The 27,618-nt window shown below is 40.0% G+C and overlaps 1 protein-coding gene across 2 annotated transcripts in view; it reads left to right on the top strand.

Moving 5' to 3' along the window:
• sh2d5 (SH2 domain containing 5) overlaps positions 1–27,618 on the top strand; it is a 48,546-nt gene that overhangs the window by 7,393 nt on the left and 13,535 nt on the right. The window contains exons 4-7 of one of the 2 annotated variants that reach the window (XM_052039634.1): positions 7,722–7,868; positions 19,831–20,103; positions 20,563–20,646; positions 24,168–24,321. In XM_052039634.1, coding sequence (XP_051895594.1) covers positions 7,722–7,868; positions 19,831–20,103; positions 20,563–20,646; positions 24,168–24,321 — 658 coding nt within the window. The remainder of the gene's footprint in view (positions 1–7,721; positions 7,869–19,830; positions 20,104–20,562; positions 20,647–24,167; positions 24,322–27,618) is intronic. The other variant, XM_052039635.1, reaches the window with a different exon arrangement.

The raw sequence follows: 27,618 nt of genomic DNA, 5'->3' as shown, positions 1-27,618 counted from the left end.
GATTCTATAATACAAACTAGCTATTGAATCCAAATTAACTTCTTGTGTTGACAGTCACGATTGAATTGTGAATGATATATTGATACTTTTCTGGTCTCAAACCATAGGAATGTGATTATGTGTATACTATCCAATTAGTGGCTCTTTGTGTTGTCCAGCAATGTTGTTATGGCTGATTTTATTTGTCTCAAATTATGCTTCTTTCGAGGCACAACTGGTGGGTGGGGCAGAAAACTGAGCAGGAAATTATTGTGTTGACTCCCTGCATTGCGCAGCTTATTGCTTCACTGAATACCACGTTTTGCATTTTTTGTTATTTTTTTTGTAGTCAATTGAAAGTATTTAGAAAACAGCTATACTTAAGGATTGTATTTTAAAGTAAAGTGTATTCACACAAAAGAGTTTTAATAAAAGACACTGATGAAAGGAGGTTAAAGGAGATAAGCATTGTTGTTGTTTTCCTAAAGACTGTACATCAAAGGCCAATTATTAGCCTATCTTAGTACTCACTAAACACATCACCCCTAATTGCATGGAAATTTCCCTAGTACACGGGTGACAGAGCAAGAACCTTCAGGTTATCGTGGACACTCAAGTTTCTAAACAGGCATTTATTAAACTCAGAAAATTATAGTGTAGTAGGGTGATTATAAAACAAAAAACAGAATGCTGCAAGAACTCAGTGGGTCAAGTAACATCTGTGGAGGCAAAAGATGTAAGTCAACATTTCGGGTTGAGACCCTGCATCAGGACTGAAAGGGAAGAGGAAAGATTGCCAAAACAGTAAAAGGGGGAGGAGGTGGGATAGAAGTTGATACGTGTGTGATAGGTGAGGGGATGATGAGCAGATGGGCCTAGATTGGGGGGGAGGGAAATCGGAGAGGTGAACAAAGGTAGAAGAAAACTAGATGGACAGGTGAGTGTGTGTGGGAGGAGAATACTGGGAGTATGGGTTAATGGAAACTGGAAAATTCAGTGTTCATACCTTTGGGTTATAAGCTACCGAAGTGGAATATAAGATGTGTTCTTCCAGTTTGCATTTAGGCTCCTCTGAAGCAATGGAGAAGGCCAGGGAATATTAATTAAGAATTGAGAGAGAGTGTTCCAAGATGATCAAGGACAGAATCTGTCCATTTAGAGTTAAGAAAAAATAGTGGTATAATTATTGGTACTTGGACTATTTTATAGGCTGAAGCAATCAGCTATCTTAGTTATACAGCATGGAAACAGGCTCTTTGGCTCAACTTATCCATGCCAACCAAGTTGTCTACCTGTGCTAGTCCCATTTGCTTGCACTTGGCCCATATCCCGCTAAACCTTTCCTGTCTACGTACCTTTCCAAATCTCTTTTTAACATTGTAATTGTACTTGCTTCTACCACTTCCTCTGGGAACTGACTCCACATACCCACCACCCTGTGTGAAAAAGCTGCCCCTCAGGTCCCTTTAAAATCTTTCCTCTCTCACCTTAAATCTATGCCCTCCAGTTTTAGACTCTCCTATCCATCTCTTGAATCCCGAGAAGCTTACATAAACAATTTAACTTGAACCTTAATTAGCCTCTCATTAGGTGGCCACAAAAATGACAGGTGTATGAAATGGAAAAGTCACACTGGTGCAATTAACTGAGGTTCGAAAACCTTCTTGAGGCAATATAGCGGATGCTTTATTCCCATGACTCTGTAATACTTGGCTGGAGGCATTTATCATTGACATGTTCTCAAAATAGTGGAATAGTTTTATCTGGAAGTGGATATTTCTTCCCTCCAATTGATATCATACATGGATAGAATATTGTTTGCTGAGTAAAGTGCACGAACCAAGTTTGAACAACCAAGTGCAGGTTCTCCCCAGGTTACAACCACCCAAGTTATGGAAAGCCCATACATATGAACAATCATCTGGGAGATTGGCGGGATGGATTTGCCGGCTGCTGCAGGGCTGCAGGCATCTTCTGCTGCCTGGGAACACGGTCTGCAGCCGTATTTCTGACCTACAAACTGTATGGGTTACGAACAGTTCACAGGAATGGAACGCTACTGTAACCTGGCCAGGACCTGTAATATGTTAATGGGTCAATCTGGTGGGTGTGGAACTCTGAAAAGAATGAAAGACTTGCATTTCTTTAATGCCTTTCACATTTCTTTAAGAATGTTCCTTAACCACTTTACATCCAGTGAAGTATATTTTAAGTGTAGCCACAAGGGATATCAAATGATATTTTAAAAAGTCTCAGATTAAAGAAATCTAGTTGCTATTACTTGCAGTTTTGATCATGCTGTTAAATAATATATTTCTGGTTTTACAGTGGGGGAGGTCCTGCCTCACCATAAGAGATTAAATTGGCTTTGGACCAGAAATTCTACTTGTAGCAAGAGTTAATTTATTTTTACAAATATAGGTTTTGTTTCTTTGCCTACTGTCAATGTTGCTTAAATATGCCAGGTTGGGAAGAGCTGATGTGAGTGGGGCCCAGTGGTATCCCACAGCTGCCTCTGGTACATCTGCCGTTGTTGCCATCATCAACATGTGCCTTCCCCACCACCAGCTGACTTTGGAGATGGGGCTTATTCCCTGCCAATGACAGTCTGTCTTGCTGGACAACAGTGTTTGGCTTTGAGTGGGTATTTGGGGGTCAACTTTGTAACGAGCACATCATGAGAAGCCAAGACAAAGTATAAAGCTTCTTGGGAATTGGAGTTGGTAATGGGCTAGGTTTCACATTTTGCTGCTGATAACTTGTTCTCTATGAACTAGGATGGGTTAGGTACCACTGGAGGGAAGTGTCAGTTGGGGCATGGGGAGATTGGGCTTTCCAGAATGCTAACCTGGAGTCATTCAGCATGGGTTTGGGATTTGTGCCTAGGAATTGGATCACGTAAGCATCAGGTTTTGTTTCTGTTGCACATTTCAGTTTTGGTGGAAAATCAAATATAAAGAAAATTGGGAACTTAACACAGGTTACATGAAGTTTGTGATTTTCCTTACGTGTTTTTTGTGAGTGTGCTTCACTATGCATGGAGGAGACCAACATGCACACAGTGTGTCTGGGATTTTCATCCATGCTGTAGAAATTGACTTTCATAGTGTTCCGGTGTCTTGCTTCAGCATTATTTAAAGGTGAACTGTCCCCAACCTGTGGAGTCCAGCACATCGAAGCCAATTCAGGTTGACCACCTTTAAGTAATGTACTCGCCTGATTTTCCCAAGGCCCCTCTTCACCTAGCCCCTGCTATGGTTCTGCCAACCTGAACCATGACAATAGTTCACCTTATCGACTTTCCAACCTGATCATTCCTTTCCAGTTTCTGATCTTCACATCAAACCACCATTCTCCAGCCCCATCCCCAAGCACCTTTTCTCTCCTTCTCTCGGCCTGCTCACACCTGACACACACCTGTAACTTCCACTCCTGTACCCCATTGCCCCATCCCCAATTCCCTTCTTCAGCAGGGACAAAATAAAAATGGTAAGTAGCCCTGGAAATGAAACTAGACTTTGTTTAAATAGTGATACCATGAGAAATCATTAATTAAATGCTCCACAGAATGAGGGGATTTCTGTTCTTCCTTTGAATCTGTGCTGCCAATATTCTCCTCCCCTCCAAGTTTCTATTTTTTGGCTGGAAGTATGTCTGAACATCAGCCTAACACAGCTCTATTCTTAGTTTCACTGGGTTACCAACCAGTCGGCAACATATTCTGTACTGTACTGGATGGTTCAGCTGAGTTTATTGCAGATTTAGTGGCAACATGGTGTACATATGTCTGGGAAAAGGTCCTTCTACTGTTAACAGCATGTAGAAGTTATGCTAGAGTCACAAGGGTGAAAGATGCCAGGAACGACTAGTCAAATTTCCCAATTGGTGCAATGTAACCTGGAAATGCTCACAATCATGATCTACTCTCGGAAAAAATATTTTTCAATTGCACTGCTCTGAAAAAGAAACTGCAATCTAATTTTAAGGGAACAGGCTAGTTTCCAAAGGTTCAAGGTCTCCATTCTTTGATTAATGTTAAGGAAACGGCAACACAAATGCAGCTCTCAGCAAATTCTAACATGGTCTATGGAAAATCATGTTAGTATATCAGAACTATCGTCAATAATTTTATGAAGGAAACCAGAAAAGATCACAGAACACAAGCAAAGTCGCACAGGTCTATATGTCTCATCGGAGAATACAATTACGCCATAGTCCTGATTCTTAAAATTTTAACATATCAGAATTTTTATCAATGGAAATATCAATGGAAAAAGTGATTGGAAGCTATTAATAAATAAACAGAAAATGAACTAATCAATCTAATCTGTTTTTTATTCATAAACCTTTAGTCTACCATTTTCCTTTCATTCAATTCCAAATGTAATATCCAGGCAAAAAAATCAAAACCAAAAACTGGAAATAATCATCCAAATTAAGGAGGAAGTAGTGTAGCACAACAGTGAGTGCTGCTGCCTCATAGTTCCAGTGATCCGATACAATTCTGACCTTAGGTACAGTCTGTGTGGACATTCTCCCCATGACTGCATGGGTTTTTCCTGGGTGCTCAGGTTTCCTCCCACATCCAAAGAGATGCTGGTAGGTTCATTGGCAAAAAGTCTTTGCTGCACACCAATCACCAAAGGATGTCATCTCTTAAAAGCACACCCTCCATTGCAGCAAGACAGCAGCAACACACATTATGGCTTCCACAGAGCCTAAGAATAGAGGGAAAGAGCCCCACAATTTTCACAGGTGTACACTGAAATCTTGATGCTAGAGACAGGGACCAGGATGGAAGTCCCGTGCACTGGAGGGGTGTAGGAAGCCCAACATTTAAAGACAGTGGCAGTAAGCAGCCAAAGTGGTCTTCTCCAGGAATGGGAATCTTCTGTACCATCTAGGTAGGAAGGTTGCAGAGGGACCTAGACAGTTTAGGAGAATGGGCAAGGAAATGGCAGATGAGATTCAATGTAGGGAAATGTGCAGTTGTACACTTTGGAAGCAGAAATAAGCGGGCAGATTATTATCTAGGAGGAGAGAAAATCCAAAGCACGGAAGTACAAAGGGACTTGGGGGTACTCGTGCAGGATACCTTAAAGGTTAACCACCAGGTCGGATCGGTGGTAAAGAAAGCGAATGCTATGTTGGCATTCATTTCGAGAGGTATAGTGTATAAAAGTAAGGAAGTGTTGATGAGGCTCTATGGGGCACTAGTGAGGCCTCATTTGGAATATTGTGTGCCGTTTTGGGCCCCACATCTTAGGAAGGATGTGTTGACGTTGGAGAGGGTTCAGAGGAGATTTACGAGGATGATTCCAGGAATGAAAGGGCTTACGTATGAGGAGCGTTTGTCAGCTCTTGGACTGTACTCGCTGGAGTACAGAAGAATGAGAGGGGACCTCATAGCGACATTTAAAATATTGATAGGAAAGGACAGAGTAAATGTGGCTAGGCTGTTTCCCTTGGTGGGTGAGTCCAGGACCAGAGGGCACAATCTTAGAATTAGAGGGTACAGTTTCAAAACAGAGATGAGGAAAAATTTCTTTAGCCAGAGGGTGGTGAATTTGTGGAACTCCTTGCCATGTACAGCAGTGGAGGCCAGATCAGTGAGGGCATTCAAGGAGGAGATAGATAGATATCTAAATAGTCAGGATATCAAGGGATATGGGGATAAGGCCGGTAATTGGGATTAGAATAGTGTTTTTTTCTTCTTCTTCTTCTTCCCCCATTCCCCATTTCTCATTTCTATTTCCCTTTACTTGGAGCAGACTCGATGGGCCGAATGGCCTGCTTCTGCTCTCTTGTCTTGTGATCTTGTGATCTATGCTGTTTCATCACCATAAAGGTGTTTTGGCTGCAGCTTACAATTTTCTGGTCGATGGTCACCCACAGAATGTTGGTAATGGCATTGAATGTAATGGGTTAGGCTTTCCCTTGTTGGAAAAGACCATTATCTTGTACTTTCAGATTTGGTATGTCACCAAAAACTCTTACAAATTTCTATAGATGTATGGTGGAGAGCATTCTGACTGGTTGCATCATAGCCTGGTATGAAGCCTCCAATGCACAGGATTACAAGAGGCTGCAAAGGGTCATAGACTCAGCCAGCTACATCGCGGGCCCAACACTCCCCACCATCGAGGACATCTTCAAGAGACAGTGCCTCAAGAAGGCAGTATCCATCATTAAGGATCCTCACCATCCAGGACATGCCTTCTTCTCGTTACCACCATAATGGAGGAAGTACAGGAGCCTGAAGACCCATACTCAATGAATCAGGAACAGCTTCTTCCCCTCTGCCATCAGATTTCTGAATGATCCGTGAACCCATGAACACTTCCTTTTTTTGCACTAATTATTTTTGTAATTTTTAGATTTTGATATCCTTGCACTGTACTGCTGCCACAAAACAACAAATTTCACATCATATGTCAGCAATAATAAATCTGATTCTGATTTTATGGCACAAATATTACTTGCCACCTATCAAATCAGGCCTGAATTTATCTGGGTTTTGATGTCTGTTGGCATGGTCTGATTTATTTGTTGTGGAGTTGCAAATGGAATTAAAGATTGTAGAATCATCAGTGAACATCTCTAGTTCTGACATTATGAAGGAAGGAAGGTTATTGATGAAGCAGCTGAAGATGGTTGGGCCCAAGACACTTCCCTGAGGAACTCCTCCTGGGACTGGGATAATTGTCCTTCAAAAACCTCAACCATGTCTCTTTGTACAAGATATGACTCCATTTATTGGAGTGTTTTCTCCTTGATGCCCAATCACTTCAGTTTTACCAAAACTCAATGTCACAATGCCAAGGGCAGTCATCTCACTTCATCTCTGGAATTCATATTTGGTTCTAGGCTATGATAATATGTAGTCCTGACAAAACTGGACATAGGTGACAGCACTGATAATGACACTTTCCATCACTTTCATAATGATTTACAGTAGATTGATTGGAAATCATTTTTGGATTGGATTTGTCCTGCTTTTTGTGACTAGGACACACCTGCATTGGATGCAGTGTTATAGCTGTACAGGAACAACTTGGCCTTAACATCCAAAATGGTCTTACCCAATTCTCAAAACAACTGCAGCACAGCACCCTTGTGATATTCCAAATCTGTTGTAATAAAGGCCAGTGTGAAGACAAACTACACATTACAGGAGATTTAGAACTTGAGGGATATACTGTTGGGAAAGAATGAGTTAGGGAATACTACCAGTTAACTGATTGCTCTGAGGTTCTCCTCCTCCAGCATAACTACAACCCAAAAGCAAAATATTGTCAATGCTGGAAAGCTGAAATAAAAACCAAAAATGCTGGAAATACTCAACAGGTCAGGCAGCATCTGTGGAGAGAGAAACAGAGTTAACATTTCAGGTTGATGCCCTTTCATCAGAACTGAGAAAGTCAAAGGTAAAAGTTTCATGATAAAGAGAAAGGGGGATGAGTCACTGCAGAGAGAACAGAAGGAAAGGTCCAGGCTACAGTTTTCAAAAGCCATTTGGATGAGAATTAATAATAAGAAGTGGTTGGAATAGTGCTTCCCTGCAGAATGTTGGTCACCTTGGTTGAATTGCAAACTGCTTCACCATCCTGGCTTTTTGAAGAAATACGGTTTGAAGCTTTGAAATGTAGGGCATTATTGTTTTAATTAAAATATTACATAAAGTACTGTACACATATTTAATTGTGCAGCTGCAAATAATTCCTGTGCTGTGTTTTGATTAGATACTATTGATGGCTCATGCCCTGAAAAGAATCTTATACACCACGTGTCAACCATCTGACTGTCAGTTTGCATTTGTCACACGCAACCCCTGCAGACCACCAAGTGAGCTCTTCTGCCATCTGTTTGTCACTGCGGAGCCAAATGAGGTGAGTAGCAAATATTAAAAAGTCGCAGAGAATCAGATGATATAAATCATCCATTTGTCCAAATAGTTAGGGCTACCTGGCTTTTGTAAAAAAAAACATTTATTTCAGTGCTTATAACATCCTACTCTTTTTGCCTTAGCCATAGCTTGTTTTCTACTTGTGAGAGAGTCAAAGATGACAGAATCATCTCCTCCTGCACAATGATACATTGAATCAATATATGGTTAGTTGTCCAAGGACATGCAGGTGTTGGTGGGGAGGATGAGTTATGGCATATGTTCTTCATTGGAAATGAGTCTCATCTTCACATGATGATTACCATTTCCATTATGTTGTGAGGCACTATCATTATGCAAGACAGGATAGAATCAAATGGCAGCTAATAACTGGGCATCCAAGAGACACTTTAGACCATCAGCAACAGTACAACCTGCACCACTACAATCTGTAACCTCACAGCCTGGCTTCCATCATCCTATCATTATTAAGTCAGCAGACTGATCCTGGTGCAAATAAAATGCAGAAGAGCATGTCTACCAGGAACAGCACCAACCATTCTCAAAAATGAGGTGCCAACCTAGTGAAACTATGGCACAGGACCATGTGTTCTACACCTCATAAACAGCAGACAATGGACAGAGCTGGTCCAGCAATGCATCAAAAGTCAAGTCATGTGGTGAGCTTAACACATACTAATTTTACATCCTTTACTGTAGTTGTTGTCTTGACTACACATTAAAAATGCACTTTCTAGAGCATTAATTGAAATATTAAACTTAACACAGGCCCCAGTAAGACTTGTTAAATACTGCTGCAGTTACAGTTATATGTTATTTCCAGTTTATTCTCAAATACCAAAGTCAATAATATTACTGAAGGTTGGTCAGTAAAGTTAGAGCAAATGGAATTGATAACATGCTGATTGAGAATTCATTAACACGCAAGAGGCAAAGAATGGGAATAAACGTCTTTCTCAGGTTGGCGGGCTGACTGATGGGGTATCAAGGGTGAGCTCAGGTGCCAGCTATTCACAGTCTATATCAACCATTTGGCTGAGGGACCAAGTGTCATATTTCCGAGTTTGCTGATGATACAAAACTAAGTGGGATTATAAGTAGGGTAGAAGATATAGAGAAGATATAGATAAATAAGTGGACGAGAATGTGGTAGATGGAATATAATGTGGAAAAATGTGGGATTGTCCACATTGCTGCACAAAACACAAAAACAGGTTATCTCTTAAATGGTAACAAATTTATGTTCAAAGGTGTCCTTTTCCACAGGTCATGTAAATCTTACATGCAGGTGCAGCAAGCAGTTTAGGAAGAAAAATGGTATGTTGGCATTTATTACAAGAGAATTTGAATGCAGGACTGAAGATGTCTTTCTGCAGTTATATTGGGCTTGGTGAGATCACACGTGGAGTATGTTGAACAATTTTGATCTCCTTATCTGAAAAAAGGTATAGTTGCCATAGTGGGAGTGCAGCAAAGATTCACCAGACTGGAGGCTGGGAGGGCAAGTGTGTGGTATGAAGAGAGATTAAGTAGACTGGGCCAATTTTCTCTCGAATTTAGAAGAATGAGGGGAGATCTTATCGAAATTTATGAAATAGAAGAATAGAAAAGCAGAGTATTGTTTAAAGAAAGAGAGACAACAGAATGCTATGTACAAGAGCATCTGGGTGTTTTCATAAATGAACCACAGAAAGTTAATGTTTTATATATAAGAATGCGAGTGTACCGTTAAGAATTTTGTGTATCATTAGGTATGACCTTTGATATGTTATTGCACCAACACCGTTCTTAGCTGAATGTTGACTACCTTCAATAAAGGATTTTTTTGGTAGCACTATCTTATTTACTTCAATGAACAGTGACACAAAAGACCTTATGAACACATACACTTGGATGGTTTGGAATTTTGCTGCTCGAGGGAGTTAACAAGGCTATAATCATGTTTGAGATGTAATACAGTGGTGATGGCAGGCAGAATATATGGCTGACATATTGGCAAACGTGAGAAGTATGCAAGATCTCAGCCCTCGCTTCATGTATGGAATAAATGGGAGATGTTCTTGAGACCAAAAGGCATCATCAGGGTCTCAGGAGTAGACAAACAGAGAAGTCCAGCCAAAAGGTGATATTGTTAATGGTGCAAATTAAGGCCAGAGATATTGGGGACATTGGTGCCGAAAACAAGGTCCAAAGGAGGACACAGTAAAAGTCCTGACGAGACAATTTTAACCCAGCACCTTTAGAATTACGAGCTTGGCACAAGCTCGACATAACACTTGAAGCAGTAATAAGAACTGCCACCAATATGGACATGGCACTGAAAAATATAGTTTTGCTTACATCATATTTCTGCGGTGCAGGCAGGAAACAAGCCTACAGAAATGGTAATGGCCGCATCGTTTTCAGAGCTGAGCCATGTGGAAACTGTAAGTGGATTTAGTGGGAGAACAGGAAGGTACAAGTCACATGGATCCAGAAGAACAGAGAAACATAGACTTGTTAGGGACGTTATAGGAGCTACCTGGCTTCAGAATGCCTGTTCAAGGTGACCCAATGATTTAGTTGCCATAGAAGAAGATACATTGCATGGAGGTACAAGTCTCTGAAGAAGGTAACTGCTGGCAAAAAGATGCTGTTTGCCTTGGATGCAAGTGTGCAACAGTGCAGAACAGATCTGTTGAGGTCCATTCATGCACTGTAATCAAAGAGTGAAGAGCTGGAAATAGAAGAAATGATGAATAGAGTTGCTTGCACACTTGAAGAAGGGGACAACTACAGTAATTTAATAACCACTTTATCAATTCAGAACACCATGATCAGTACATCTATTGATACTGCAGCAAGTCAGTTAGTTACAGCACAGGATATTGGTATTGGTTTATTATTGGAACTTGTACCGAGGTACAGAGGAAAACTTGTCTTGCATACTGTTCATACAGATCAATTCATTACACGGTGCATTGAGGTAGTATGGGGTAAAAACTATAACAGAATACAGAGTAAAGTGTAGACACAAGAAATTCTGCAGACAGCTACAGAGAAAGTGCAGTGCAGGTAGACAATAATGTGCAAGGTCATAACAAGGTATGTGTGTCGGAAATATTTCAAACATTGTTCCTTCAGGCTTAGCAATATAATGTTGAGTTGTCCAACTTGGAGATAATACAGGCACCTGTTAGCCTAAATCAGGGTAGTTGTGCTCCTGAAAGTGAGAGAAAGATGTGTATCAGCGACTATGCCACACCAGCTTGGGTGAAGTGGCTATGATGGCTAAATAGCCGCCTGTGTGTGCAAACTGTTATTGTGGGAGTAAGCCTTGCAGCAGTGCTAAATTTGTGAGGGTGAGGTGAAACATAACTATTCAATCTGAATTCTGACTGTTGGAGAATGTGAGTACAAGAGTGGTAGGTGAATTATGAAGTAAGCAGTGTCTGAAATTAATGTTGCATTTGATAGGAGGTACCATGTGAAACTGCATTTACTGATGCTAACAACTTGTGAAAACTACAAATTCTTTTCGACATTGCATTATGGTCCTCCATGCCTAATTGCACATACTGTCTTTTGACATCTTTCTGGAGGGGCTAATGACCTTTTTCAGATACAGTTTGTCTCTCTTGCTCTCCACCCGCACAAACAAGGCCTCCTCTACAGAGTCCAAGAGCTTTAGAGCCACTATCACCCAAGTTGTGGAATTCTTCCCAGTTTAGATTTGTGTCCTGTAAGATGGCCAGCACCCACACAAGGCACCATGCACTTCTCCCACCATAAAGAGCTGTGGAGGTTAACTTTAACAAGCAAACAAGTTATGTTTTTGGGCCCCCTGCTGGTATGTACAGCCAACTGCAGAGTCAATTTAGTGTAATTCAATGTAAATTGCAGCTAGCATAAAGGTACCTTGCTGCATGGATTGTAATTTACAGGCATGAATTATTGTGACATCCATTTTGGTGGTCTAATAGTTTGGTTGCGAGGAAGTCTTCACCGATCCCCCAGAAAACTTTCAGCTCGAAAGCACATTCCCAAGACATTGAAATAAGTCTATAATTCTTATTGTCTGGCTGTGGGGAACTTTGTTGTTTTTTGGCTGAGTTCTCATACACTGCAAATCTGGCAAAAAAAATGCAGATGCATCCTTTTAATTTCCTTTAGTGTCAGCTGTACCTCGATTGATAATACTCTCAATTTTAAGCAGGAAGTTTGTTGTTTCAAGTCACACTGCGGAGGTTGGAGCACAAAATACAGCTTGATAATGCAGTGTGCAACTGAAGGTGTACTGCACAGTTGGAGGTATACCTTTTGAATTAGTCATTATATTCAGGCTGTTTCCTTTTGTAGATGAATGCCAAAGTTCCCATGTTTAAAGCAGATGAATGTTAGAATACCATTAAGAACAGTGTGTACCATAATGGTATGACTTTTGAAACATTGTTCAAAACTGCTGATGGCTGAGATGGCTGCCTTCGATAAAACATGTTTTATTGGTAGGTCTACCTCTATCATTTGCTTTAGGAAGAAGCAGTGCTTAGAACCTGCAGACACTACAGAATGTGAGGAACTGAAGGGGATTTATTACTTGTGTTTTGGCCATTATTTATCCTTCCATCAATGACATAAACAGAATTATCTGGCCATTTTCACATTGCTGCTTGAGAGAGCAAACTGGAACCAAATAGGCTACCATATTTCCTACATTACAACAGTGATTACATTTCAAAATAGCTGACAGGGTGTCAAGAAATTGGGATGACTTGAGGCTAGACAGATGTTAACTTCTTACAAGAAACATATCTTTCTTTCTTTATCTGACTTTACTGACAGGCATATTTATTACCCATCCCCAAATGTTTCCCATGTGTTAAGAGTAACGGCCAGACCAGTGAGCAGTGCAGATTCCCTTCCCTGACAGACATTTGTGAACCGGTTCTGTTTACAAGATAATGCAATAAATGTTATTTTTATAGTCTGTTATCAGCCTACTGATCAGCTTGAAAAGGATCTGCTCTAATGAAAGTTCCTTAAGCTGCAAAGTTAACTGGGGTTCTTTCACTACAGATGCAGCATAACTTGCTAAGTATTCCAGAATTATCTGTTTATATTTCAGGTTTCCAACATCAGTAGTATTTCAATTATTTAATTTTGAACCAAAACAAATGAACTTACTTTGGGAATTTGCTAAGATGGAATTCCAACTTGAATATAGCTTAGTACTAACCCTGGAATCTGAAGGGTACTTCAGGATATTGGCTATTCTAGGACAATGCATAAATACAGGGAGGTCCGGCTGTTGTACTCTACCATGCAAAACCCTGAGTTTTGCTAATGTTACTGGAGCTATGATTGCTTATAATGTTGTGAAGTAGGAGTTTACATGTTCTCCCTGTGACCATGTGGAACTCCCCTGGATGCTCCTGGATGGACATGCTGATTAGCTGGTTAACTGGTTCCTGAATACACTAGCCCTAGTGTAGGTGAGTAGTTGTGAATCAGGGTGGAATTGATGTCAAATGAGAACAAACAGGTTATAGAGAAGTGGAGAAATGGGATTGATGGGATTGCTCTGAGAGCTAGCATAGCCTCAATGGGCCAAGCGGCCTCTTCTATGCTGCATGAAATATAAAAATATGTTTTGAGTTCACATTTGGCTTATATCCTGCTATGTGTAAAGTCCTTCAGTTCTAATTGTGATTTGGTATTGCTGATCTTTAGATAAAAATTTAAAAGAATATATCATTTATGCCGTGCTTTTCATGATTATGGGATAGCCCAAAGTGTTTAGAACATAGAACATAGAACAGTACAGCACAATACAGGCCCTTCGGCCCACAACGTTGTGCCGACCTTTAAACCTCGCCTAAGACTATCTAACCCCTTCCTCCCACATATCCCTCTATTTTAAATTCCTCCATATGCCTATTTAGTAATCTCTTGAATTTGACCAATGTATCTGCCTCCACCATAGTTCATAGCCATTAACTCCTTTAAGTGTAGTTTCTGTGGTAAAGTTCAGAATGTGCCAGCCAATATATGCACAACAATTAGAAAAGTGATCATATCATCTATTCAAGTGATGGTAATCGAGGATGAATATTGGTCAACCAGTAACACTCTTCCTTCAACAGTGCCATGGAATCTTGCTCCTTTGCTCCAGTTGTCAAAATGTTTTGTGATCTGGGGTTAAATGTAACTACCAAAAATAAGTTGGGCTCAGGTTTAAAATCTTAAACCTAAGCCCCCAGCCACACAGCTCTGGTTTTAATAAACTAAGGGATGAATTGTGGGCAATCATCCTACTACAAGAAAGTGAGTCGGCACTTTAAATATTAGTAAGAGGTTATGTGCCTCAGACTGATTCAGTCATCCAGGTTTTAACCGTGGCCAGGTGGGTTTCCTGTCCCTCAGCGGGAAAGAGAAGGAGGACTGCTCTTCGAGAAAGCTGAGCGCCTGTATTGTATTGTTTGAAAGCTAAAATTAGCAAGAATGCATCTTCTCAGCCTGCTAAGCTTTTTGTGCTTCCCTGCTCAGCAACAAAACACACTTACCCTTCCCCAATCCAAAGCACACATCTGAACTTCCTTGCCCCACTCCCCACTGTAATTGGACCAGCGCATATTGAAGCTGGTTAGATCCTCCTCCCAATAAAAAAAGATCCATCCACCTATCCCAGTATCGGACACCCCCCAAGGATTGGAACCAGCTCTCTGCCCATGGGATTAGAGATTGGATTTTCCATTACCTCTGGACTCAGATTGCCTCCAGATGTCAGCGACCACATAACCCTGTCAAAATTCAACAAATGTATTTGATAGATTCAGCAGTGGATAGGCCGAGGTAAGGCAAGTAATAATATTTCCTTCCTTTTCTTGTGTATGGTCATTTTTCTCATTCCTGCATTTTCTCAACAATATCGCTTGCCCTTAGGAATATTTCCACTTGCCCTGCATACAAGGCAAATGGCTTAAACTTCTTGCATCTCTCAAGCTCATTGATTTATCCATCCACCCCTTGCCTGCCATCATCACTGCTCTTCCTGATTGCCATTAAATTTGAACTGGATCACAGCCTTGCTATTCTCTCAAATAGCAACAGCACAAGTATGTTAACAATATAGAACCTGTAGGGTCTTCATTGTTGCTGTTTTCTAAGGCTAACAACAGAAAGAGCTATCAACAAGCATCCTTTATTGAATGCAGCAAACTTCCCCAGCTAAATAGCAGTGGCTGGGAAAACAATACATTAAAATTATGCTACATGATACACACAGTTCTTAAAGATACCCTTGAACTATATAGACTGCAATACCTGAGCAGACCTCCACTTACAATATGCCCTACCAGTCACAGTAATGCAATATCTGGTCAAGGTAAGTTTCTGGTTTGTGGTGAATCCCAGAAAATTGATGTTGGGTGACTGGGCAATCAGAATGATCTTGAAGGTCAGAGGGAAATAATTAGCCTTCTTATTAAAGATGGGCTTTGCCTGGCACTTGTGTGGCACAAACATAACATTCCTATTGTCGGCCCAAGTCAGGATCTTGTTGAGATATTTCTGTATGTGAAAACAGAATGCTCTTCATTTGAGCTTTATGCTGTGGAGTAGTGCCCTCAGCAGAGCCAAAGGGTGAGCAGATACACTTGGCAACATGTTCAGGAAGGGCCTCTGATCATTGCCTCCTTTCTTGCTCTTCCTCCAGCCCTTCCAACAGGCCATGACAAAGAGCTAGTCCATGTAATTGTCAAATTATGGTTAGTGTTTGTGCATAATGCTTTAGTAGCTTGATAGCTGAATCACTGAACTGGTAAGTCAGAAACCCAAGATCAAAACCCACAATGGCAGTTATGAAAGTTGAATTCAATTAATAATCTGGAATTAATTTTTAAAAAAACGAGTCATTGGTAGTGATGAAGTTAACAGATTGTTGTAAAAATCCATCTGGTTTACCAATGCCCTTCAGTGGAGGAAAACTTCCTCAATTGTTCTGGCTGATAAGTGACTCCACATCTGCCAGCATGGATGACTCTGTCATAACCTTGACAGTGATTACCAGAATCCCAAAAAAACTAATAAATAAACAAGTCACTGTAAAGTGAAATGGAGGCCACTCCATGAGTTAATATTTAACAATCTAATGTGCACTTTCACTACCTTCCTTGTTGCTCTGGTGCTCGCTGTTCACATGAATAAGGGAATGTAAAAGCTGTGAAACGAGGGCTGTAATATTGGCTGTCCTTCTCTCTCCACTAGCATTGCCTGATGACATTTCCTACAGCTCTCCACTGTGCAGCTTCTACATTCCTTTGTTTGTGTTCTCTCTCTCTACTTTCCCTCATCAACCCATCAGCCAGGTGACTTCATTGACAGCCCCACAGGAATTCTGGCCTTGCCCTATCAGAGATATTCCTCTTATCCTATTCATCCCTCCCCAACCTCCCCAATCTGCAACTAAAAACATATCTGCTTTTTCTCTTCCCGTTCTGACAAAGGGTCTCTGACCTGAAACATTAGCTCTGTTTCCCTTTCCACAAATATTACTGCTTTGCTGAACATTTCCAGCATTTGCTACCTTTACTTCAGATTTCCAGCATCTGCAGCTTTTGATTTTCACTCATTGTTTCTATGTTTGAGAGCCTATACTTGAGACAGGAACCATGGAGTAAGGAGATAATTCTGGTCCAAAGTGGGGACTAAGTTATCCTGGGCACAATGGATGGCTTCCAGAATGAAAGCATTATGTGCCCAGCATTGACTGAAGTGCTTATATGTTCTTAAGAAAAAGACAATCTTCACTTCACTCTTAAAAAAAAGTCACAACAATATTTGCAGCAAAGTTCTTCAACCCTATTGAGCACAAACAAGGTCATCTTCAGCTCAATCCTCAACAAACCTGAAAGTAATTGAGAATTGCTTTAAATAGTGCACTTTAACAAGGGCTTAGTTTTGCTCAGATCTTGTCCCCTGTGAAACAGTTTAAACAGTACAGTTCTTTAGGTGCACATATGCAGCTCAGTTTTGGCATCAAATCATTATTGCTGATGGATTTATGTCAGTACCTAAGCTGTGTACTTCCAGTGTGCATGCAGAACATGCACAAAACTATGCAATTCAATTACAGAATTCCAATCAAACCAAATTGTACCACAAAAACAAAATCCATATTCAAAGCCAACCAGTTTTAAATTTGATCCCCCATACTGCTGAATAACTACTGCGGGGGGGGGGGGGGGGGAGCAAACCTTCCCAATGATAACAAATAATAGGGTGCACATGTTAAAGTAAAGGGTTGGCCATTCAAGTTTAAGACTTTAAAGAAATTTCTTCGTCCATAGGGTTGTGAATCTTTGGAACTCTACCTGAGATAGCTGTGAATATATAATTGATAGATTTTTGAATATTTAAGGAATCAACATTATGGCACTTGTGCAAGAAAATGGCACTGAGGTAAAAGATCAGCCATGATATTATTGAATAGCAGGGCAGACACAAGGAGCTGAATGGTCTACCTTTGCTTTAATTTCTTAAGTTATTTCTGTTCTTGCACTCTCAGTGAATTCACTTATGCACAAATTAACAAGGAAGCATTTGGAAAAGTGGTTACTGGGAAGATCCTTAAATGATCATTAGCCATATATAATGATATTAGGCTCCAATAAGCAATACCTATTGCAGCAGGATCAACGATGTAAAGATGGACAATCTTATTACATTATGACTATATAGAGAAGGTTGAGACCACACTTGGGGCTCATTCAATGAAATTTGGATTCTAGAGTTGAACATAAGCAGTTGACCCAAAAATGGTTGTGACACTAACCAGAAGAACACAGTTTCAAACCAAATAAGTACATCTGTGTTCTTGGCACCTTCCACTAACTCACCAAAATACCCAGCAGGTCAAACCCTCAAGTTCACGCAAGTGGGAGGTGGGAACTATAGCATAGATCTGTGGATCCAAGAGATATTTGGTTAAATTGGTGACAAAATCTGTAGTTGGATCCAACACAGACTTCAGGAATTAAAGTACCAAATTCAAATATGTCTGATAAAGAAAAAGAACACCACTTGATTTCAAATCCAGAATCACAGTTCAAAATTTGATTCGATATCAGCCTTGTAATTATACCACAAAGAGTACATAAAACAGTTACTAATCCAGATTTATAGTTTCTGTTCAATAAATATGTATATATCTCACTTGTATTTCACCGTTGCCTTAAAAAGCAGCGATCAGGGTAATGTATCTTTAATCATGGACGTGTTCTGCATGCATATGTCAGAAAGTCATAGAATTATACAGCACGGAAACAGTCCTTCAGCCCAATTTGTCCATGCCGAGCAAGTTGTCTTCCTGAGCTAGTCCCATTTTCCTGCATTTGGCCCATATCCCTCTAAACTTTTCCTATCAATGTACCTGTCTAGATGCCTTTTAAACATGATAATTGTTTTTGTGTTCATACTGTGGTCCTGATTAGATGGAGACTCATGTGGCATGTCTGCTTCTCAACAACGTAACATTGTCACAGACACTGGAACATGCAAACGGTACCAACAGCTTAAAAACTCAACGGGGTAAATTTTGCTGAGATTTGCATCAGATCTGCTGGTGGAAGTGCCCATAACTCAGTAGCTCCAGGGCAGAGGTTATAGAGCAGATCTTCCCACTCAGCAGAATGCTGACTATGGGACTTCTCAGAGCCTGGTTGGACCAGAGGCCAAGAGGGCAGTAAAAATTTCCAAATTTCCCATTGCTCAGGCTAGGAAATCCATCTGCTAAATCTGTGCCAGCTAAACTGGGTGCAAGTAAAGTGAGTGCCTAGAGAAGGTTAAGTAAAGCTTTTCATTTGATTTCATTTTAGTTTACATGTTTTAAATGCTTTAAATGTGTTCCAAGTGAATGTCAAGGTCAGGATTGACATCTGGGAAATTGGGGATCATGGGACCTCTCCCAGTGTTGCATTTTTTGTTTGCACTGAAAACCGGTCACTGTTTTGGGGGAAACCCTGAACTTCACTGATGTTTTGGAGTTGGGCTCCAACTAGAGACTGTGGCCCGGACCACTATCAGTTTGGATATATTATACTGTGCCTCCTACATTTGTGAAAACACTTCACTCATGTTTTGACACATGTAATGATGTGAATTCAGAAGAAAAAATAAAGGAGGAAAATAAATCCAATATAATCTAAACAGCTTAATTCATCTGGATGTAAAAAGCATCAACAAATAGTTTAACTGGTTACATGTCGTGTTTGTGGGAATTAGTTGCGTGTGAATTGGCTGCTGTATTTGCCTAAGTAACAGAGGCCACAATTCCAACATTAATGAGTTATTGTGATGGGCATTGTAATATTTGGAAAACAGAAAAGGCTCTATTTAAATACTTAAACATTTAGCATAGTTACCAAGAGCATATTGTATTTGGAGAGGTACATTATATTTACTGAAATGGTTTAAAGTCCCTGGAGCCAAGAATGAGACCAGTTTTATACCACTTAAAGTATAATTCAGTAGAAATGGCTTTGTAATATCATCAAAGAGGTTTGATCATGTTTATTTTAGTACGAAAATTATTTTATCATGAAAATTGACTTTTCCTGGAGCAAATTTCCAGGTCACCTCTGGTCAAAGATATTCCCCCTCCCCCCCCCCCCCCCCCCCCCCCCCCCCCACCTTTGCTTCATCTCCTGTCCATTGCAGTACATCAGCTGCTTCCAAACCCCTATCCTGGCTTCAATCAAGTCTCCAAATGTCAGCCTTCTGTTGCCCCTGAACCTAGCATTGCCAAATTTTGCAGTAGCAGGCCCAAAACTGAAGCAATGTTGGCACACCGTACAGTTTCTATGCCAAGATTTTGTAAGTTCTTTGGACTCACCAATTAATTAGATTGGTAATTTGAGTTTGCATGTTTTTCTCCTATCTTCTGTCTTAAACTGTTCTCTCTGCTGTAGGCAACGATGCTCAATTTGCAGCTGTGCCGGATGTTCCAGGTTGCTTGCTGCATGAAATACAAAAGGGAACAACAAAGTAGTGCACCTGTCATTAATTGCTCTAATCAGGAAACCCTCTTGGAACCAAGTTCCCCAGTACTTTCAACAAGACACGTGAAAGAGCGTTATGGTGATCTGGAGGTTTCCCTGAATGTCAGTGCCTTGGTGACCTTTAGGAGAATACCACGAGAAGAGGAAATCAGAGCAAAAGAAGTAGTAAAGCAAAGTGACCAGGTATTATGCATATGGATGAATAAACCATTATTATTTTCACATAATTCCAGATTGCACAAGTTTAGAAGAGACTATTGAATTTATGATAACACTAATCAAAATAACAGTGAATTAAAGGGGAATTATTAGCTCATATAACAGTATTGAAAATTATGTTTTATTGCTAAGATTCATATTGTTCAGTATATATTCATCTGTTATTAGAGAGTATAAAATCTATTCAGAAAAGCAAATTGCATACAGGCAAGGATTGACACTCTGGTTCCCAATATGCAAAAATATCTGGCCAGGCACATCCACATAATTTCATCATTCTTGCACTCAAAGGTAACTGCTTTGAAGGAACATAATCCCAGAAACAACGAGGTGCTAGTCACTCAGTCCCCTGCATGACTTACATTTTCTTGTAAAGATCTAAAATCTCCAAAATCATTTGCAAATATACTTTATCACTTGCAGGATGCGGAGGAAACCTTTAAAAGTGAAAACTATGGATATCGTACCAGCAGTCCAAATGCATATGATCCTTCTAGTGGTACTAAGGTATGTGTTGTAAAAAAATTACAAATTCTTTCACCTGAATCTGCCTTTATCGTTTGCCTCATTTTAAAAGATGTGTCGCAGACTAAACCTTAATATCAGTGTTTACATCACTTTTGCATTTGACACTACTGATGCTTTAATAGAGTAATGGGTGCTAATGCACTCAATTGCTTTCATGAACACCCTACTTATTAATTTATGCAATTAGAAATTGACAAGATTAGTATGTGGTGAATATTGTGCAAATAGAGTGGAACAGAAAATGAAGATGTCGATTAAAGAAGTACGTTCATAATTAACGTTGGCTTGGTAGCTACATGGGTCAATTATGATTTCCTCTCTTCAGCCCACCAACTGATCTGGAAGGTGGGGAAGCTAGTGGGACTAGTGCAAATCCACTTAAAGTAACTTCCAGAAAAATAAGTCTCCAATGTGTTCTAACTATTGAAATGTGAAACACACTGCTCTTTATGATCATGAGCTGTGAATGACTGCTAAATTGAGGATTGTCCTGATTCTTCTCATATCCCAGCTGCGGAGGGGTACTCTTATGAGACAAAATATGTTGTTTTCAGATTAATTTCAACCACTTCAACTTTTTTTTAAATACCTGGAGAATACATTGCTGTCTTACATCAAGTAAGTTATTTTCTGAATGTTGGTCTCTCTTCCTTTCATCTATTCTCTTCTTCCTTTCCACAGAGGAGTTTGAAGAAGTACTGTCACTTTAGCTTTTCAAAAAATGAATGGGAATTAAAAAAATTAGAGTTCACATGAGCTTTTCCGATCCAGGGCCATTTGAGTGAAAACGTTTAAGAGTCACAACATTCAAATAAACTATTTTAGAAACTATTTTAGGAAGTTATATACCACTAAAAGGAATTGTTTAAACTTTCCTTTGGTATTTGATGATTTATGGTGTTGCAAGTCTTTTGAAAGCTGAGTCTCTGACATCCAGTACTGTTTTTGTATATATCAGCATCTTCAGCCTATCCATATAAATTGCAGAAGTTGGGTTGTTCTTGTATGAACAGAGGAAGATGAAAGGGGATTTGATAAGTGTATTTAAAATCATTATTACATGTGCACATGACTTTTATTCCATGGGCTTCAATCTTAATATAAGCCTATTATGTACCACTTTAACAAATACCCTTTGCAAGCCTACATATTACCACTATAACCACATTTCTCTCTTGACTCTCTCTGTTACAAATATTCCTGTCAGATTAGCTTTAACAAATTCATGCTGGCTTTCTCTACTCAATCCATATTTGTCCAAGTGACCACTAATTTTGCACCTGATTATTGTTTCTAGAACTTTCCCCACCATCAGGAATGGTCTGCAGTTACTGGATTTATCCCAAAACTTCTTTTTGAACTAGGGCATAATATTTGCAGTTTTCAGTTTTCAGCCACCACTCCTGAATCTAAAGATGTATGGAACATTTTGGCCAGGAATTCTCCAATTTCCTCCCTTACTTCCTTCAGCAAATAGGTTGCATCCAATCTGGGCCAAGTGGTTGATCCACCTTAAGTGCAGCCAGCCTTTCTAGTAACCTCTTCTTCATTAATTTTCAGCCTATCCGGAATCTCAGAAACATCTTCCTTTGCTAAGGATCCAGCAGCATCTTCTTCCTCGATAAAGATTAATGTAGAGTACTTAGTACCACTGTCTCCTTGAGTAGGTTTCTTTTCTAGTCTTTGATCAGTCCCACCTCTCCCCTGATAACCCCTTCCCTGTTTAGTAATTTTCCTGAATATTTTTGGATTGTCTTTTATGTTCACTTTAAGTCTTTTATCTTGTTGTTCAGTTGTTTCTTGTATTCTCTCTTTGCCTCTATTTCCTTTTTCCTTCCTGTGTGAACTTCCTGTATTCAGCCTGGTTTCCATTGTGTTCACAACCTGGCAGTTGGCATACATAAAATAACATTTTCTGTTTGTGATATTTCAGCTGCTACAATTGACCAAATTTTATTTCCTTCTGTATAAAATGTCTGTTAAAGATTAACACTTTTTATTTCCTGGTTTTCTACATGCGAGAATTTTTCAATGTGTTTGGCTGATAACCTGCCTGATTACCTAACTGTTCCTCTAACCAGAGATCTCTTACTGCTGAGACTGAGGAAAAAAATCGAGAATGTGGAAATCCGTGTTACAGAGATCACCAGATCTCCGTGGGTAGTGTTCGGAATATGAGAAAATGGAAGCAGGAGTAGGCTGCTTGGCCCCTGAGGCCTGCCCGTCATTCAATATAATCTTGACGATTTTTCCCAGGCCTCAACTCCTTTTCAGTACCAGTTCCCCATAGCCCTCAATTTCCCTGTCTTTTCCTCACCACTTGCTGGGGCTCCAGTTTCTACACCCTCTTCCCACTGGGCGGGGCCCCAGTACCTGCGCTTCCTTCCCACTGGGCGGGGCCCCAGTACCTGCGCTTCCTTCCCACTGGCCGGGGCTCCAGTACCTGCACTTCCTTCCCACTGGCCGGGGCTCCAGTACCTGCACTTCCTTCCTGCTGGCTGGGGCCCCAGTTTCTGCACTCTCTTCCCACTGGCTGGGGCCCCAGTTCCCATGCTCCCTTCCCACTTGCCGAGGCCCTGGATCTAACACTTGTTGATGGCTCTCTGGTTTTCCTGCACCCTTCCAACTCACTGGGTTCACTGGGAAATTTATTATAATTAAAAATGTATTGGGGTATTAATGGACATCCCATAGCCTGGAAAATCCACTAGTCCAGCACCACCAAAGTCCCATGCATGCCAGATTATTTGGAGCTTTACTGTATGACCTTAAATAAGGGTACCAGAACTGTGCACAGTGTCCCCAACAACCTGTAAACTGTAACAATACTTCCTTATTTCTAAATTCTAACCCAATTGCAATAAAGACCAAGATGCCATTTGCCTTCCTAACTAATTGATGCATCTGCCTGCTAACCTTTTGTGATTCATGCACAAGAACACCTGGATCCCTCTGTACTTCACTCATTTGTAATCCTCTCCATTAACATAATAGTGTGCCTTATGATTCCTCTGACCAAAGTGATTATCTCATACTTTCCCACATTAAACTCCATTGGCCAAGTTTTTGCCCACTCACTCAACCTATCAATAGCCTTTTGTAACTACCCTTCTTCAGTCATGAAAGTCAGCAGCAAACACCATTGTTTCTTTACTGACCAAAATATCAGGCCTAAATATTAAAGAGGTTAGACTCTTGTCCCAATAGTAGTCATTTAACATCTGTAATACTCATATGCATACACAAAAGTAATTCTGATTTTAACAATGTCTGTAGAAGTACCAGGAGTTTGTTGCTCAAAAAGGTTATTACTAGTAATCACATTCAAGCAGCTTGAACAGGTTAAAATAACTACGGTAAAATATTATTCATTTTCACATATTCATTTTTCTTGTAATCTACTAATCTTATCTTCAAAATCTGAAGGAAGGGTTAGGTGAAATGAGCCCTTACCAAATGAAAGCTAAACTAAACTCATGTCTACTTGCTTTTATCTTTAGGCCCAAACAAAAGAAATGGATCCACTGGAAGACTGTCCATTCTCTTCACTAACGCTGGTACGTAAGAAAGCTATACGCAACAAAGGAATCAGGTCAGGAGCTTACAGGAGCTCGACCTTCAAGAGACAATTCCAACAAGCACTTGCAGATGGCTGTAAGTTATTTTTAACAAAATTATTGTAAAGTTAAAGCTCTAGAGCATCTAGAAGATTTTCATTATTTTATTGGCATTTGTTAATGTATGCTTAAGGAATACCTATTTTGAAGCTACATAGATAACTTAGCATTTTGCAGAATATTATTATTCATTCCCTCTAATCAAAATATAGAGAACATCATCCATATAATTGTTTCAGGGTATCTATCTTTACTAATAATTGTTACTCATCGCAACATGGGTGTAGGTGAGAAAGACTATTCCAACTATTTTAGCACATTCAACCAGAAAGACTACAACTCCTTGTCATAGAATTCAATGAATTATTGCAAGTCTACTCCAGATGTTGGGTCACTCTTCATGTGAAGAAGAAAACTTCCCATCCTAAATTTGTCCTTTCTGCGTGGGTTTCCTCCGGGTGCTCCAGTTTCCTCCCACATTCCAAAGACGTACGGGTTAGGAAGTTGTGGGCATGCTATGTTGGCGCTGGAAGCGAGGTGACACTTGCGGGCTGCCTCCAGCACATTCTACGCAAAGATGCATTTCACTGTGATTCGATGTACATGTGACTTATAAAGATATCTTAAAATCATGTATCCTTATACTGCTGACAGATTCTGGATTTTTTTTCCTATACTGCTACTTAAGTGGAGGTGAGTCTTTGGAGGATTCTTCAAGGACAGCACTGGTGAGATGGATAGGGTAGATGGCAGGAGACTTTTCCCCATATCAGTGGTAGATAAAACTAGTGGACATTAGAATAGGGTAAAGAGAAGAGATTCAGAGGGGATATGAGAAGGATCTTCTTCACCCAGAGAGTGGTAGGTATCTGGAATGCACTGCCTGAGAGAGTGGTTGAAGCTGGGTCACTGAAAGCATTTAAGAAGTGTTCAGATGAATATTTGAATCATTTAGGCATAGACAGGTCTGGACCAAGTGCTGGGCAATGGGGTTAATATAGAAGGGTGCCCCTGGTTGGTGTGTTTCCATGCTGTATAGTTCTATGATAATATGATTCTCCAGTATTTTAGGGTGTTTGTTGTGAGTAGTTCAAGTCTCAGAAGCATACAGGAGGGAAAAGATCACTGTTGCCCAGTAGACCTACATTGCATCCACTCCAAAACCAAGGTTTGGGAGTCTGGTGTTATAATATAAATGAATAGTCTGTTCAATGGAGCTAACTGAATGTAATTAGGGTCTTTACACTCGATACGTCGGACTGGGAAAGAATGCTGACTTTAGATTTGGAGGCTTTTGTAGAGACAGCATTGAGTATCTGTTCAGTCCTTTAAGAAGTCTGCTGTCAGTCATCCAGTTCTGAGAAGCATAAGGGAGGGCAAGGATCACTGCTGCCCAGTAAACCTAAAGGTTACCGTTACCTTATTAGCCGAGCTACAGTCTATATATGACACTTGCATGTGCATGTGTTTGAAGACCAGGCTCTACTTCATCACTTACTCATTCCCTTAAACATGCATGATAATCAAGCAGTCACAAAACAAAGGTCCTCTACCAATAAAGGCTCTCTACCAACGTTGTACAACGCCACCCTCCAACAATGAAGGTAAATGACAAGACCTTGAAAAATGTGGACCACTTCTCATTTCCCTGGGCTATAATACAGTGAAACAGATGTCAATTATAACATTCACCATTGCCTTTGTGTGCCTGCATAGCCTTTGATCATCTGAGGAAACAGGTGAAAATCAAGAACTGAAACCTGGCATGAAGCTCAAAGTCTACTGAACAGTATGATCCCTGTTTTTTTTGTACCTGAAATCACTGGAGAGACAACACCAATGCTGTCTCTCCAAAATGGTTCAAATAGACTCGCAGGATAAGGGAACCAATGTCAGCATTCTGTTCCAGGCCAATATCTTCATAACTGAGGTCCTAATTACACTCAGATGACTCCATTGAGCATACCCAAATCAGACTGTGAGGCAAACACTCTATTCTCTGTTATGACAAGAGATGCCAGGTGGACACAGAGAAAGATGCAGGGATGTTCTTAACACCTCTTTAAAAGTTGCAACATCTCCACTGACTCTGAGGAATCTGAAATGGAGAGGGTGCATTTGGGTTGGTATGCAGCAGGCCAGAGTTAAGAATGGAAGGAGTACACCCCTTCCCAAACCTAAAAACACCTGCTACTATATTTTATATACCACTATAAAAATCCCTGTGACTAATCAAACATTTATTTTTCTCATCCTCATAAGAATCTGTATTAATGAGAGAACGGTGGAAGAATTCAGTAGGTCATGCAGTATCTGTGAATACAAAAGGCGTAGGTTGAAGTTTTAGGTCTTAAGACCTGAAATGTCAAATAAATAAATAAATAAATAAATAAATAGAGATTGCTGTCCCCCAATATTGATTTTATTAGTAAATTGGCAGCGTGATGGGAGACAAAGAGTAGGAACAATGAGAAAATACTTAAATTGACAGGATGCATCAGTGTCATTCCACCAGAACCTGTGTTGGAATTGCAACCATTCACCATAATTGTATTCTTAGTGGCAAATTTTGTAAACAATGTGATTGCTTGCTTGGTGTGACGAACTCCTTTATCTAGTGTGTCTGTGCATTTGAATAGCAGAGTACTTTTCTTGTTTCATATTCTCTAATGCTCTGTTTGACTAGATGTATTAGCAGGGGTGGGGGACTGTGGACTGTGGAGCATGGAGAGTGCCCTCCATTGCACTTAATCAAAATATCGGGGCAATGCACTTAAAATTTTGAAGTCTTTTTTTTCAGTGTAGTTATTAAGCATTTCTGACATTGCACTGTTACCTTAGCTGAAAGGGAATCATATTATTTTATAAATAAATTAAACAGAGATTTAGCTTGCGTAATATTATTTAACATGTTTTTTGCATTTCAGAGTGTAAAGTGTCTAACCCATTTGATCTTCAGTGCTTCCCATAAAGGAGAAATAATGTGTTTCAGTTTTGCAGTAAGCCACTACATTCTGAACACACAGAAATTTTTAAGTTTTTGTTTATTGAATATATAAATCTACCACCTTTTTGCTGAGTTTTTGGATAGGGTCTGAACTGTAAATCTCTCCATCTCAGTAGTTAGAACAATTTAGTTCAAGGAGGGTCAGTATTGAAGTGAATTAAGCAGCATCTAGTATCCTTCAATTGATTTTCAAAACTGGACCTGGCATAAATCTAGAGTTAATATCATAACTTGAATATGCCCAATTCTAGTTCACTTTGGTGCTCTTCCAACATGCTTTGTTGAATAACTGATTTTTTAAAAAGTTAATTTTTAAAAATCAAAATT

Source organism: Pristis pectinata, chromosome 26 (genome assembly GCF_009764475.1).
Source record: "Pristis pectinata isolate sPriPec2 chromosome 26, sPriPec2.1.pri, whole genome shotgun sequence".
Taxonomy (NCBI): Eukaryota; Metazoa; Chordata; class Chondrichthyes; order Rhinopristiformes; family Pristidae; genus Pristis; species Pristis pectinata.
This window is presented reverse-complemented; position numbering and strand designations above follow the sequence as displayed.